The 15,907-nt window shown below is 43.9% G+C and overlaps 1 protein-coding gene across 5 annotated transcripts in view; it reads right to left on the bottom strand.

Moving 5' to 3' along the window:
* Nucleotides 1-15,907, bottom strand: part of cacfd1 (calcium channel flower domain containing 1) — a 241,906-nt gene that overhangs the window by 222,969 nt on the left and 3,030 nt on the right. For 3 of the 5 annotated variants that reach the window (XR_005943692.1, XR_005943694.1, XR_005943693.1), the window contains exons 2-5: nt 12,396-12,468; nt 10,318-10,443; nt 7,070-7,177; nt 5,118-5,250 (exon numbers count right to left, since the gene is read on the bottom strand). Coding sequence is in view for 2 of the 5 variants with exons in the window: in XM_041192816.1 (XP_041048750.1) it covers nt 5,154-5,250; nt 7,070-7,177; nt 10,318-10,443; nt 12,396-12,468 (404 nt within the window). In the remaining 3 variants the exon portion in view is untranslated. Of the gene's footprint in view, nt 1-793; nt 5,251-7,069; nt 7,178-10,317; nt 10,444-12,395; nt 12,469-15,907 lie in introns of those variants that run through there. The other 2 variants (XM_041192816.1, XM_041192815.1) reach the window with 2 other exon arrangements.

Genomic DNA, 15,907 nt, shown 5'->3' with positions numbered 1-15,907 from the left:
GGTTCGGGGTAGTTTATATATAGAATAACAGATACCCGTGAGTGAGTTACAGACTGGAATCTAATCGAGGGGTTCAGGGTGGTTTATATATAGAATAACAGATACCGTTAGTTACAGACTGGAATCTAATCGAGGGGTTTGGGGTAGTTTATATATGGAATAACAGATACCCGGGAGTGAGTTACAGACTGGAATCTAATCGAGGGGTTCAGGGTGGTTTATATATAGAATAACAGATACCGTGAGTTACAGACTGGAATCTAATCGAGGGGTTCGGGGTGGTTTATATATAGAATAACAGATACCGTTAGTTACAGACTGGAATCTAATCGAGGGGTTTGGGCTAGTTTATATATGGAATAACAGATACCCGGGAGTGAGTTACAGACTGGAATCTAATTGAGGGGTTCGGGGTGGTTTATAAATAAAATAACAGATACCTGGGAATGAGTTACAGACTGGAATCTAATCAAGGGGCTCGGGGTGGTTTATAAATAAAATAACAGATACCCGGGAGTGAGTTACAGACTGGAATCTAATCAAGGGGTTTGGGGTGGTTTAAATATAGAATAAGGTTCCCGGAAGTGAGTTACAGACTGGGATTGAATCGACTCTGAATGACTCAGTATCCCAGCACTTTGATGCTTGAACACAAGTCGATTTCTGATACTTTAGCTTTTACTTCCTTGTGGCAATGCAGCTTTTTGTCTGGTGTCTCCAAGTTGAATTTTTAAAAACTTAGAATTTCTGTAATGTTGTATCCCACTTCCAAAAAGACAAGAGACAAGGGACAGGCAGAGTAAAACCCTTTTTATTTCACAGTAAATGGTCATAAATTGGAGCTTCTACAAAAACAGACACTTTAATAATTTCACTGACAAAGTGCAAAAATGAAGTAGGCCTCTGCACTGAGACTGAGCAACTCCCCACCCTAGCTCAGAACTCTCCTCCCGGTTACTGCTCGATACATAACTGCAGCAGAGGAAATATCCCAGAGCTGCTCCCACCTCTCCAGCAGTGCAGAGGAAACCCATCAAGATGATTTTCCAGTACAAATCCTGTGGAGAAACTGATGGAATGATTGCAGCTCTAGAGGATTTCATCGAACAATATATCAGTGACTGAGCCACTTGTTTCACAATGCCAATATCCCCAGACTGTACTCCACCAAAGAGATTTAAAGGTTAATGCCCTTAACGACCACTACCACTCCTAGACTGAACACTACACCTTACTACAAGGGTCAGACACTGCAACTTGTCACCCCCATGTCATTGAGCAACCCACCCTCAGACACACCTGTTTGAACACCTCAAACACTCCAGTTCAGGGAACAGGCACACAAACCAAACTTCTTGGCAAGTTGCAGTATCTATGCTCCATTTAGACAGACACATTTTATAAAGTACACATTCTATTTAAATTAGACTTGCTATATATAAACAATGACTAGCTTAGGATATTAAACCTTTAGAAATACGAAATAATTTATCAGCAGCTGCAAAGATTGATCTTTTGATAAGTGAGGAACACAAAAGTCAAAAAAAGTGTTGCCAGGGTCACTCAGCACAATCCACAGAGATCCCTCTATTATTTTGCCTCTTTCGGCCAATCTTTGCCCCACCACACTGGCTCTCAGGTTGTACAAGCACTGAACTGGTCCCTCAGCCCAATGTCCACTTCCCATGAGAACCTCGGGACTGAGTATCGACAGGACATTGCAATACCGCTGAGAGAGCAGTGGAAATCACAGCTGTCCCCAGTTCGAGAGTGTTCAGGAATGGGAGCCTCAGGTGACTTTCTCCCATTTAGCTCAGAGGCATTAGTTGTACCTTTCTCTGTTGTCCAGCCAAGACAGAGTAACTCATGAGAGGAGCAATCTGAGTCCATTCTTGTTGGCTCTGTTTAAAACAGAGCATGTTCTCCTAGGATAGTTCCAGTGGCAGGTAATTGGAACAGTAAAGTTGAGCCACAAACTGAAGGATAAAATCCAACAGGGGCTAATCAGCCACAACTCTTAAACATCAAAACAGCAGACTTCCCAGCACAGATTAGATGTTTCAGCATCACCAGTGTTTTAGTGTTCACCCTGCTGCTCAAAACCACAAAAGGCACTGCAGCAAAATTAGCAGCCAATGAATAAATAGAATATAAAATTCAAGAGGTAATGACGAGTCCATATAAAATCTTAAGGCTTCAGCTAGAGAACTGTGTGTGGTATTGGGCTTCACTTTATCAGAAAGATATTGAGGCTTTTAAGAGGGTACAGTACAGATTCACCAGGGTGTTATTGGGTATGTGGAAACATAAATGCTAAAGATAGAATCGAGAAATTGGGATTTCTCGTTAGACCCCGAGGTTACAGGGCAACATAATAAAGTTTTTAACATTACGAAAGGATGGGACAGAGTAGACAAGTTTGTTCCGGTCATTGAAGGCTGTTGACACGGTGAAACATTAATAGCTTTAGACCAGAAAGCAGGAGAAACTTCTTCACAGAGTGTCGTGAGGTTGTGGAATTCACTCTCAGGGTTAGTGGTTGAAACAGAAACTGTGTTAACATTCAAAATTGGATTGAGGAGGATGGGGAGAATGAAGGGAAGGCGGGTGACAGGAAGAAAGACCAGGGAGTATAAATGAGAATCACTAAAAATCATAGAAACGTACAGCACAGATGGAGACTATTCAGCCCATTGTGTCTGTGCTAGCTAACAAGTAGTCATCCAGCCTCATCCCATTTTCCAGCTCTCGGTTCATAGCCCTGTAGGTTATAGCACTTCAAGTGCATATTCAAGGATGTATTAAGTGTTGATGTTCTGCCTCTACCACCCTTTCAGACAGTGAGTTACAGATCTCCACCACTCTTTGGATGAAAAATTTTCCCCTTGAATCCCTTCTAAACCTCTTAACTCAAAAGCTATGGTCCCTGGTTATGGACCTCTTCAACTATGAGAACTATTTGCTCATGTGGAGGGGCAACGCTGACACAGACTGCTGGGGCTCAATGACCAGTTTTTGTCGTCTGCATAAACACAACATGCCATGCAGACAAAGATACCGAATGTTGAAAGTATTCTTCAGCACGCTTACCCCTTACAATCCTGTGCTACACTGCATGGTGGGATTTCAACAAGCTCTCTCAATTTCCGTGACTATAAAACAACTAAACACCCTGCTTGGAACAGAGTTTCACCTTCAAAGCACGCACAGTACATGGTCTTATATGAATTAACTCTGGATACATATCCAATCTACAGCACAAGGCTCTTTAGGGGAGTTAACCCCACATGATATTGGTCACATTAGACATGGTAAAACTCCTGTCACAACCTGATTAAAAGCTAAATTTATTAATCTCAATTAGATGGGATGACTTGCTAACTGGTATGATCCTCAGTGTGTTCATTCCAAACCAGTGGGCAAGTGTAGATTTGATACAAGAGCAGCAACTTGTATGTATTCAGACCGTGAATGACATAAGAAAGCATCCCAAGGTACTTCAATAAAGTGATTAACAGGTGCATTTATGACAAGAGCACCAGTGGAGAAACCTCCTGGAGTTTCTAAGTGTTATAATGCTCCCGCTCCACAGAACAGCAGCTTAACTTGCTCTGGGTGTCCATTTCACAGCACTAAACCCACATTCAAAAGGAAAATCCAGCTGATGTCTGTTATCAGGCTGTGCCAGACCATGGGTTAGGTTCAGTAGGGACCTACTCTGATCCTCTGCATTACTCACTCTGAAATCACTAACAATCAGCGCCTTGTATAATCAAAAATATTTAAACATACTGTTCAGGTCCCTTGGGTGCCACATTGGGCTGTTCGGGATTGGGACCAGGTTTGTAGCCCTTAAACAGACGAGGCAGTGTAGGCAAACTCTACCTGTTCTCTGCTCTGGGTCCTGGCCTCTCACTCAGGAGGACCATAGCAAATTACCCATCAAAGTTTACACCACGATGGATAACAGCAACGCAGTTTAAAGAATGAGGTACTCAATTTGCTGCCCCTATGTCAGTGGATAGGGCATTGGACCCTTCACTGTAACTCACTGCAGACAACTTTCAAAATCTACAGGAAAATTTACCAAAGAGGTGCAACACTTCATCATTCACATCAGGTTGGACTTGAGGATATTCCCAGTGATCTGCCCACCAGTGTTTAAAGTCTCCTCTAGGAGTCCCGTTCGGTGTAATTGAAAGCACAGCACTGGAGTGTAGAAAAGGGCGTGTGTCTGCTCCCGGGGGAAGATCGAAGGATCATCAATGCCCTGCTGACTGTGGGAAAGATTCAGCTTGAGCTGCTAATTCAGGCTCATGCACAATTTCCACATTGCTGGTGTCTGTATTCCCTTTCCCTCCTATTTAAATTTGAGTAGCTACAGGTCAGAATGTCAAATGAGGCAGATTCTGAATGAGCGGAACTGGATAATAAAAACAAAAAATGCTGGAAAGACTCAGCAGCTCTGAACAAGAGTCATACGGACTCGAAACGTTAACTCTGTTTCTCTCTCCACAGATGTGGTCAGATCTGCTGAGGTTTCCCAGCATTTTTGTTTTTGTTTCAGATTTCCAGCATCTGCAGTATTTTGGTTTTCATGGAACTGGATTAAATTGCGCAACTTCCCCCAGTGTAATAACCAATTTTTAATGAAGGCCCCCTCCAACCCAGATTTAAAAGAGCTGTAAACAGCAGTAAGTGCTATATTAAACTGTGCTTTAAGATACTGGCAGTACAGCTGCAGCCATGAGCCAAATCCCATTACTGATGTAGTACCGTGAAAACTCCACCGGTGTGAAGTTCACAGCTGCTGCTGGAATCATCTGTCTCTCAATGTAATGTGGTTCCAATTGCACCTGCTGCAGTTACAATACAAAAAAACCTTTGAAATCTGAGTAATTTATAGTCAGTAATGGGGTTAACCACAGCTTCAAACACAAACCCACATGATTGAGGAAAAAGTACAAAAAACGCCATCATTAAAAAGAGCTGTCAGTTTTTGTCCAGTTGAACCATCAATTGCACATTGAACAAAGAGAGCGCTCCCTCTAGAGTTCACTTCTCTCTTTTAAGAGAGATTAAACATATATAAATATAGATAAAGTCAATTTGTCAACCTGCAGCTGCACACTGTAAAACATGTCACGGTCCTTTTAATGTTCTGCTGTCTCGCTGCGGATTGTTCCCGACTGTTTTTCCTCATCGGCCATTTTCCTGTCCTGGAGCCTGGCGTATGAAACTGCATCACCTCTTTGGGGAGGGGGGGAAGAGAGAGAGAGAGAGAGAGAGAGAGAGAGGGAGGGAGGTAGCATTAGCAAGCATCCAAGACAAGAACTACAAGACCTGTTTACACAGCCACAAGCAACAGTTAAATGAAATATCTGGGGCACTCAACTGGTTTGTCAAAGTTTATGAAGTCCAGAGCTCCACCGGTTCATTTATAACTTGGCACAAGGAAGTTTATACTTCTTGAGGTAACTCCCTCCTATTCCTCATCATCTTAGGCCATTAAACATCACTGGTTACCTTCAGCATAGAATCTTACAGCACAGACAGAGGCTGTTCAGACCATCGTACATGTGTTGGAACTTTGAAAGATCTATCCAATTATTTCAACACCCCCTGCTCTTTCCCTATAGCCCTGCAAATTTTCCTCTTCAAATATTTATCCAATTCCTTTTTGAACATTACTATCGAAACTCCTTCTGTCGCCCTTTTAGGCAGCGCATTCCAGATCTCGCAACTTGTGGAGTAAAAAAAAATTCTCATTTTTCCCCCATCATCAACCCCTGGACCCCTTCTGGGTCTTTTGCCAATTCTCCTCAATCTGTGTCCCTCTCGTTATTCACTCTCCTGCCAATGGAAACTGTTTCTCCTCGTTTATTCTATCAAAACTCCCCCGCCTCTATTAAAAGTCTCCTTAATCTTTTGTGTCAAGGCAAACAACCTCATCTTCTTCAGATAATGGAAGACCCTACCATCCCTGGAATCATTCTGGTGAACCTCCTCCGCACCCTCTCCAAGGCCTTGATATCCTTCAAGTGTGGTGCTCAGAATTGGAAACAATCCTCCAGCTGGGGCCTAATCAGTGATTTACAAAGAGTTTATCACAACTTTCTTTCACAACCAATACCGGGTGTTGTATGACAGAAGGCCTGGAGACCTCTCTGATTGGTCAGTCCCATGGTAAGCCATGTAGATCCAACACGAGTGCCCAGGCAACTTGCCACCAACAAAGATCCATTTGCTTTATGAGGCCAAAGTACGGGATCCATAGCCGCTCTCTGCTACCACACCTAAGCGGCCCAGTCAAGGAAGGCAACAAGCTATTTAGCAGTTAGGCGCTGTAAGCAACCCCACCCCACCCTAACCCGGAATACAAGCATGGACACAGGCAGACGTTTGTAAATCAGTTCGACACAACAACCAATACAGTGGCAAACAGCAACTTTAACTGAATAAGTATTGACACCACTGCATCAGCCAATGAGCTAGGTAGGGCAAAAAGCAGGACTCTCAGCAAATAGACTATTTTACAGCAAACAGTCTACAGAGTCTATCTAAAAAGCCCAGCACAGCAAACAGATTTTAAACAATTGTATGGCAAATAGAACACATGTCTGGAACTACAGCAAAGTCTCCTGATAAGATCAGGGTTATTTCTCCAGCGAGCGAAGGATTGTTACAGAATACAAATTATGTGAATAAAATTGATTCCAGTCATTTATAGCAGTGCGGTCTCCAGGTGTGATTAATAGTGGAGAAGGTAAATTACTCGACCATGTCCTTCATCTCCTGCTCTGCCCCTCCCCTCCCTCCTCAAGGCAGTATTTTTTTCATTTAAACCATATTATCACCTAGCTTCAGTCTTCAACGGGCTCATTAACCAATTGGGACAGCTGGGAATTTTCTCCCCAATCTTTCTGGCAGTTTTTCAGCAGACATTGAGCTACGGTAAGTCAGTTCAGCTTTACACATTCTGTGACCGCCAACATTTACAAGTTGCCCAGCTTTAAGAAAGACCGGGATGCACTAAGTCACACGCTACTGAAGTTCATTGAAAACTCACTTTTTACCAAGTGATGCAAGTCCATAAAGCACCCCTGAAGCAAAAGCAATTGCATTCCCAAACAGCGTAGTGATTGAAAACCGCAGGAATACCGGGAAAATCGCCATCCTGTGGGGAAAACAAGAATCTCAGAGATGCTGTATCCGGATTTTCATGAAAATCTAAAGCCAGAGCTGGCAAATCAGGAAGAATCTCTCTGGCCAAAGGTGAAATCAGGTTTTCGAACCAGAGATCTGATGTCACTTGTTCCTACAATAACCACAGGTCATCTCTCGAATTACTCTCATATTCTACTGAGAAATGATAAGGGATAAATATTGACGAGGACACACAGCTCCTGTTTGAGCTTCTACATCCTCCTGAGATGGCAGTGCGGATTTAACATTTCATCTGAAATACAGCACGTCTGACAGTGCAGCACTCCCTCATACTGACCCTCCAATAGTGCAGCACTCCCACAGTACTGACCCTCCAAAAGTGCAGCACTCCCACAGTGCTGACCCTCCAAAAGTGCAGCGCTCCCTCAGTACTGACCCTATGATAGTGCAGCGCTCCCTCAGTACTGACCCTCTGACTGTGCAGCGCTCCCTCAGTACTGACCCTCTTGACAGTGCAGCACTCCCAAAATACTGACCCTCTGACAGTGCGGCACTCCCTCTGTACTGATCCTCCAACAGTACCACATACCCTCAGTACTGACCCTCCATCGGTGCGACATTCCCTCAGCACCGACTCTCTGACAGCGCGGCACTCCCCGAGCACTCTCTGACAGGCCAATGCTTCCGCAGTGCTGACCCTCAATAGGCCAGCGTTTCCTGAGTACTGACCCTCGGACAGCGCAGCATTCCCTTGGTACTGACCCTCCGACAGTGCAGCATTCCCTTGGTACTGACCCTCCGACAGTGCGGCACTTCCTCAGCACCAACCCTTTGTCAGTGTTCCTTCAGCACTGACACTCCATCAGTACAACGTTCCCCAAGTGCTGACTCACCGACAGGCCAGCACTTCCTCAGTACTGACCCTCTGACAGGCCATCGCTCCCTCAATACTAACCCTCCAACAGTGCAGCACTCCTTCAACACTGGCCCTCCAGCAGTGCAGCATTCCCTCAGTACTGACCCTCCAATAACGCAGCATTCCCTCAGTACTGACCCTCCAATAATGCAGCACTCCCTCAGTACTGACCCTCCAACAGTGCGGCACTCCCTCAGTACTGACCCTCCAACAGTGTGGCACTCCCTCGGTACTGACCCTCCAACAGTTCAGCACTCCCTCAGCACTGGTCCTCCAACAGTACGGCACTCCCTCATTACTGGCCCTCCAACTGTGTGGCACTCCCTCGGTACCGATCCTCCGACAGTGCGGCACTCCATCACTAGTGACTTTCCGACAGCGCAGCACTCCCTCACTAGTGAATCTCCGACAATGTTGCGCTCCCTCAGTGCTCTACCCTGAGTGTTAGTCTGGATGATGTACCCAAGTTTCTGGAGTAGGACTTGTGTTATGACCACAGCCGGTGTTAATTGCTGCACAAATCAAATCCCAGAGGGAAACTTGGTTTACGGGCCATACCCTTTTTTTTAGTATTCTGAAAACGGAAAGTCAGCATACCAATCTCAGCAGTAAGAGGTCTAGTAACATTTTTGGGATTTTAAAAATTAAAAGTATAAGTTTTATTAAGAATAAAAAACTTAAGCACACAAAATTACAGTTACACAATTAAGACTAGTCTTATGAAACATTCCCCCAAAAAAGACTCTCTACTTGGTCAGACCCACAAGTAAACACCTTCCAGGCAACTCTCCCTTACAGATGTTTAACTATACAAAATCCAGTAATATTACTCAAGGCAAACTGCTGTAGCTTTAATAGGTGCATACCACACGACCTTTCAACTTTCACCCATTCTGCTCTGGAATCCAAACTTCGAGCAAAACTGGTTGTTGCAGCCCAAGACTTTCCTAGTTTGACTCGATGACTGGTTCAAACGGCATCTCCTCCCAGCCCAGAGCTAACAGCTCCTAACTCAACAGCTCAAACAGCTTCAGCTCAACAGCGATCCTAAGCTCTCCACACTAACTCGAAAATACCCTTTCATCTCAGGTTCCATTTTTCTCACACCTCTTTGAACCTCAATTCCTTTCAAATATAGAATTTTTCATGACTCTATCTTGTCTTTGCTTTCGGGTCAATAACATGTAATATCCTCACTACTGTTTACCTATGCAACACTTGCAAGATGCAAACACGTTTTCTTGGCACCTCTGACTCTCTTTTGATACTCAAACAAACTCTCAATTTATCTAAATATGCAAATCTAACCTATTTCCTTGTACCATAAACCTAACACCTCTATCCTTTTCATGTTTCAACCTCCCCAAACAACTTGTCTACTATTAATCTCTGCCCATCTTAATTAAATCATTCACACATACACACACACTTTTCCACAGAATAACACAATATTCCCCCAAAGTATTTTTTAAAAAATCCATTTCTCACACTTGTGCCTATGAACTTCTGACTCAGAGATGAGAGAGTGCTACCATTAAGCCAGCGCTGGAATATAAAGTTAAATATAGGGCAGTTCAGGCATGATCCTGAAAACAAGATATAGGCCTGAACAGCAGCACTGTATCTGACAGAATATCTGAAGTGGACCTGAGCTTGCTACAGTGGGATTGGGCATATGGAATGAAGGTGAGGAGGAATGATTAGTGATTGGTGAATGATAGTTGCACAGGAAGGTGGGCAAGCACTGTCAATGAAAAACATTCAGGAAAAGCTTCACTGCAGACAGTCTACTCTTCAAATAACAGGTTCATATTACTAAGTACTCCAGTCTATAGTAATACCAGGAACTATATAAAATGCTGCCCCCATCCTGTCTACTGCTCTAGAATCAATGCATTAACTGACATCCCTCAACATGCAGAATATTGCTGGAGTAAATTTCCACAGATGGTGATTATCCTGAGGTTTCTTGACTAAGTGGCTCTTCAATTTGTGCAGCAGTGATTATTGGCAGCATAGTCAACTGTGAGGCAATGTTGTGGAGCCTGATCCTATCATCACCCAGTATCCATAAGCACCTTGCTCTCACCATCCTCCCTCACCCCCCACCAGGGGCACTGGACTGCTACATTTCTGACCAGACACTCACTGCAGCCAGGGCCACACCCACTGCGGCCTGTGAGAGCCACATGGAGTATTACTGCCACCCGGGTCCTCCCACACTGAGCACTTACCCGCAGTAGAAAATCGCTTTCTGCCAATATCGTACTTTATCAGCTCTCGCAGACACAGCATTTGCAAACTCAATAAACTGACAACAGAATGGAGCTTCACAGAGGAAAAGGACAAATGCATTCAGCCTGCAAATCAAGAGATAAAAGAACAGTTTCATAGCAGAGAACTTGCTGTAACTTGCTATCCAAACATGTTGTTTCAGATAATAACCCAAGATTTTATTCAGTGGTGAGAATGTGGAACCAGATGGAGCAGTTGCAGTGAATAAATATATTTAAGGGAAAACTAGAAAACAGTAGAAGGATAGGTTGATAAGGTGAGATGAACTAAGATGGGAAGTAGTTCGCATGTACAGCATAAACACTGGCATGGGTCTGTTGACAAACGGCCTGTTCCTGTTCTGTACAGATATTACGAAGAAAGTTTTCTCCCCCCACAAAGAGTTTGGATTAATTTACCTTGCAGAATGTGATAGTCAAAATGCAGCCAGATGCTCAGCTGGGACAGTCAGAGCAGTGAAGAGGCCAAATAGCCTTTACTTGTCCTTCATTGTTCTTTTACACTTATAACAACAGGTTCCCATTGAAGCAGTTGTCAAGTTTGCTGCAATGCTGCCCCTCCAAGTGACATAGTGAAGCTGACTGTCTGTGTTCAGGACAATATGTTGGAGTGCTGCAGAGATCCAGGGACAGACCATCCACAAGCCACCTCAGTGCCAAGGGACACAGTGCTCAGCAACAAAACCAAGCACACTATGGGAAAGGATAACGCCCGGAACCACAACTTTACAGCCTTCCGGACTGAATATTGAATTCAACAATTTTAGGTCGTGAGCTCCCTCCCCCATCCCCACCCCCTTTCTGTTTCCCACTTCTTTTTTTTTCCAATAAATTATAAAGATTTTCCTTTTCCCACCTATTTCCATTATAAAAAAAAACCCCCACTAGAGCTATTACCTTGAGTGCCCTACCATCCATTCTTAATTAGCACATTCGTTTAGATAATATCACCAACTTTAACTTTTAACACCTATGTGTTCTATTGTACTATTGTCGTTGACATCTTTTGATGATCTGCTTCTATCACTGCTTGTTTGTCCCTACAACCACACCAACCCCCTCCACCTCTCTGTCTCTCTATCTCTCCGCCCCCCACACACACACCTTAAACCAGCTTATATTTCAGCTCTTTCCTGGACTCAAACTCAAGTTCTGTCGAAGGGTCATGAGGACTCGAAACGTCAACTCTTTTCTTCTCCGCCGATGCTGCCAGACCTGCTGAGTTTTTCCAGGTAATTCTGTTTTTGTTTTGGATTTCCAGCATCCGCAGTTTTTTTGTTTTTATATTAAATTGCTGCTCAAACTCACACTTCAAATCTTCAGAATGACTGCTTTTTAACTTAAAAGAAAATGAGTTTAAAAATAAGTCAGGATATTGCTGGTGAGGGATAAAGCTTGGGACTGCGGGAGGAAGGGCAGCTGCAGGTAGATGAAGGGCTTGAGCAGGATGCAGTGGGTAAAGTGTGCAGGGTGAGCTGCTCAGAGCAATGGCTGCAGCTGGAAAAAAAAGATTGGGGGGCTGTGGGTGGGGGTAGAATCTTAACCTAAGTGAGGGTAATTAGAGAGAACTAACATGCTGGATCGGTTACTCCAACTCTCCTTCCCATTGATGTCTGGCAGCCAATCTGATTCTGACAGCGGGTGAATTTAAAATGATCTTCAACAAAGTTGAGGAGAGTGGTGGAGGGGGAGAGACTGAGACAAACACTGAAAACAGGAGAACTTGAAAATTGTTTTTTACACTTACTACAGTGCAACAAGAGCAGCTTCTATTTGTTGTGATATGCCTTTAAGGTATAGCAGCACAACATCACTAGAAGGGAAGTGTGTCTTGCAATCCAGTCACAGTTTCACTTTTGCTTTTGAGCAGAGCACACACATACCCAGCTTTCTACCCATGTATAACTGTTCTCATGTGCCTAGTCTTAATAACTGAACCCACAAAATGTTTACCCAATCCCTTATGAATGTTTGCTGCTTTTACATCATTATAACAACAACATTGTTCAATTACTTACACCATCCAGACCCCGGCCGCAATGTTGAGGGGATCAATTGTTACACAGTTCCACAGGCCAGCAACTGCACAAGCTGCAAAATAGGAAGAAAGGCTGGTTCAGTACTACCTGCAGCAACACAACACATCCCACTCACTGCTGTCACATCTTACCATGGCTGTCACTCCACTGAACTTTCCTTTCTGTCTCCTTACAATCTCTAAGTATAAACATTCTTCACACTTCTCCTCCCTACTGTATTCCAATCGACACTCACCATACACTGCTTTACTTGAATTCCATGTATTGGTCATAGCTCAGTAGGTTGGTGCTCTCTGAGTCACAAACTTGTGGATTTGAGCCCCACTCCAGAGATTTGAGCCCAGAATCCAGATCAACAACCCCGTGTCAGTACAGGGGGAGTGCTGAGACCCCACCTGCCCTCAGGAGTTGTAAAAGCATGATTTTGAAGAGCAGCAGGCAAGTTCACCCTGGTGTCCTGGCCAATATTTACCCAATCAATTATCATAAAAATGGATTATCTGGTCATTATTGCTGTTTGCAGGATCTTGCTGTGCACAAAATGGCTGCCGCATTTCCTACATTACAACAGTGACTACACTTAAAAATTACATCATTGACTGTGCAGCATTCGGGATGACCTGAGGTTGTGAAAGGCACTACAGGGATGCAAGACTTTCTTTCCTTTGCAGGATCTGAAAACTATGGAAAGCACTCAGTCTCTCAGCTTTGAGGCTTTGAAAACTTTCCCTCAGTGACACCGATTCACTGTTTCTGCATTTGTCTCCCCTACTCCTTTCACCCTCAGTGCTGGCCTGGACTGTGGATGTTCACAGTTAGAACAATACTAATCTGAGATAGTCACGATGCCTTGGTCTTACCAAATCCTCTTCCCCCCTGCTCCTGAGATTAAATGGCAAAATTGATTTTGCACTAATGCTTCTGCTCACTGAAAATAACACTTCACATGGGGAGCGCAAAAGCAGACATGCACATTGTTCTCTGTGTCTAAATTGAAAATGCTTTGAACTCTGAATTAAGTTGCACCCTCAGTCATTCTGCTCCTGTCCAGAAAAATTCAGTTGGGATCAGGGAACAATATTTCTAGCACAGAAACAGGCCATTTGACCCAACTGGTCTGTACTGGTGTTTCTACTCCACAAGAGCTTCCTCATATAACCTTAACATCATATCCTTCTATTCCTTTCTCCCTCATGTGCTTATCCAGCTTCTCTTTAAATATGTCGATGCCATTCACCTCAAACAACCTCTGGTGCCAGCAAGTTCTACATCATCAGCACACTCTGCAGCTGTGCTGTAAATTCTGTGCAATACACAAAATATCTTAGTTAAAAGCATTTCACATCTTTAAATCAGCATCAAGGCACTAAGCCAGAAAAAGCGAGGAAGGGTGAGGGGTCATTTTGACTCGGATGTTATAAGTCATCTAATCTTACTGCACGCAGCTTTAGATAGGATTACACTCTGAATTATAGAAAAACTCCTTGTTAAATATGTACAACCTGCTCAAAGCAGATTATCCCAAAGGTTCTCAAGTATCATGAGGTGCGAATGGCCTGCACTGAAAGTAATGACTGCCAGCTAACTCATCAAGTCATCTTTCTTTCAATTAGTACAAAAAGTTCCTGTTCCTAATGCCATGTCTTTCTGCAGTTTATGAAATAACCCTTGCCCTGTAAGATCTCAGTATAACTGTAGTCTGCATTTGGTCGGGGCTCCTGTATGTACAGAGCCCAATACTGCACCTAACAAATCCAAAATTCTCCCCAGTTACTCTGTGCATTGTCTGATTACTGCATGTTCCAGCAAAAGCACAAGAGACAGTGGAAATCATTGTGAAAGAAGAAATTCAGAGCACATTTGAGTGACGGGCCTCACTCCAGCAGCTTATCTCTGTGACTGACAGTATTTGGCCAGTAGTAGCACCAAACTCCAATTAGGTCATGTCAGTGTGAAAGTCAGGTGTAGGTGGAGAATCCATGCCACATCAGCTCTCTCTGTCTCTTCCTCAGTGAAATCCAAGACTTGAATATCATTCCCACAGGAGGTTACACCCTAAGGAGGCCATTGGGCCCATCATGTAGGTGCTAGTTCTTTGCTGGAACCATCCAAATCTAATCCCACTATCTGATTCTCCCTCCTATAGCCCTGTAAATACATTTCTGAGGACATCTAGTTAGCAGCATTCGTATTCCTGGGCAGAAGAAACATCGTCTCTGGTTGGTGACCCCACTCCTCCCAAGTTCCACGTACACTGCCCTACACAACGTTCCTGCTCCCACTACATGCATGAACATAAAAAACAGGAGGCCATTCAGCCTCTCGAGCTTGTTCCTCCATTCAATCAGAGCTTGGCTGATCTGTATCTTAACCCTATCTGTCCTTGCTCCATATCCCTCATTCCCTTACCCAACAAAAACCTATCAAATTCAGTCTTTAAAGCTCCAGCTGACCCCCAGCCTCAACACCTTTCTCAGGGAGAGAATTCCGGGTTTTCTTTACTCTGTGTGTGAAGAAATGCCTCCTTATTTTACCGCTGTACAACCTAGCACAAATTTTAAACTTGTGCCCCCTTGTTCACAATTCCCCATCCATAGGAAACAATCTCTCTGTGTCTACCCTACTGAAATTCCAACAATTTAAACACTTTCATTTGATCACACACCCCTCAATCTCTTACAGTCAAAAGAGTACAAACCAAGTTTTGGAAACCTGCCTCCATAATTTAGCTCTGGCGATGAGCTGAGCATCCAGTTCTGCCATAAACACACAAATCTGACAAGACAAAACTCTCGACTGAAAGAGTGCTGTAATTTCGCACACAGTGAGCTCCTAGTATCAATATTGTCAGTGAGCAGTAGACTCTTGTTGTAGAGCTAAGTATGTAATTTTTATTAGCACAAAAAGTTCTTATTTCTAACGCCATGTCTTTCTGCAGTTTATGAAATAACCCTTGCCCCATAAAATCTCAGCATTTGATCGGGGTTCCTGTATGCACAGAAGCATTTTTATAAAAATAGTCAGCCTCCAGCCTGTATAACTCCGGTCCAGCCAGTCTCCAGCGGGTATAACTCTGGCCCAGTCAACCTCCAGCTAGTATAACTCAGGTCCCTCGCCCTTCAGACATAATAACTCCAGCCCTATGCTCCTCCCATGGTATAACTCCGGTTCATCCTTCTCCAGTCAATATAACTCCAATCCATTCTGTCCCCTTGGTCCCTACCCCTACAGCCAGTATAACTACACTCCTGTTCCTTCTCCATCCAGTATAGCCCCGGTCCTGTCTCTCTCCAGCTGATATTCACAGAACTTTTACAGTGCAGGAGGCCATTTGGCCCAATGAGTGTGCACTGGCTCTCTGAAAGACAGTATTCTTCCTAATCCCACTCCTCTGCCTTATCCCTGTGATCTTGCACATTCACTCTTTTCAGGTAGGATTCCAATTCCTTTTTGAATACTCGATTGAACCTGCCTCCACCACCCTCCCAGGA

This window comes from Carcharodon carcharias, chromosome 8 (genome assembly GCF_017639515.1).
Source record: "Carcharodon carcharias isolate sCarCar2 chromosome 8, sCarCar2.pri, whole genome shotgun sequence".
In the NCBI taxonomy this organism is placed as follows: Eukaryota; Metazoa; Chordata; class Chondrichthyes; order Lamniformes; family Lamnidae; genus Carcharodon; species Carcharodon carcharias.
The sequence above is the reverse complement of the archived record's forward strand: the minus strand, read 5'-3'. Positions and strand labels throughout refer to the sequence as shown.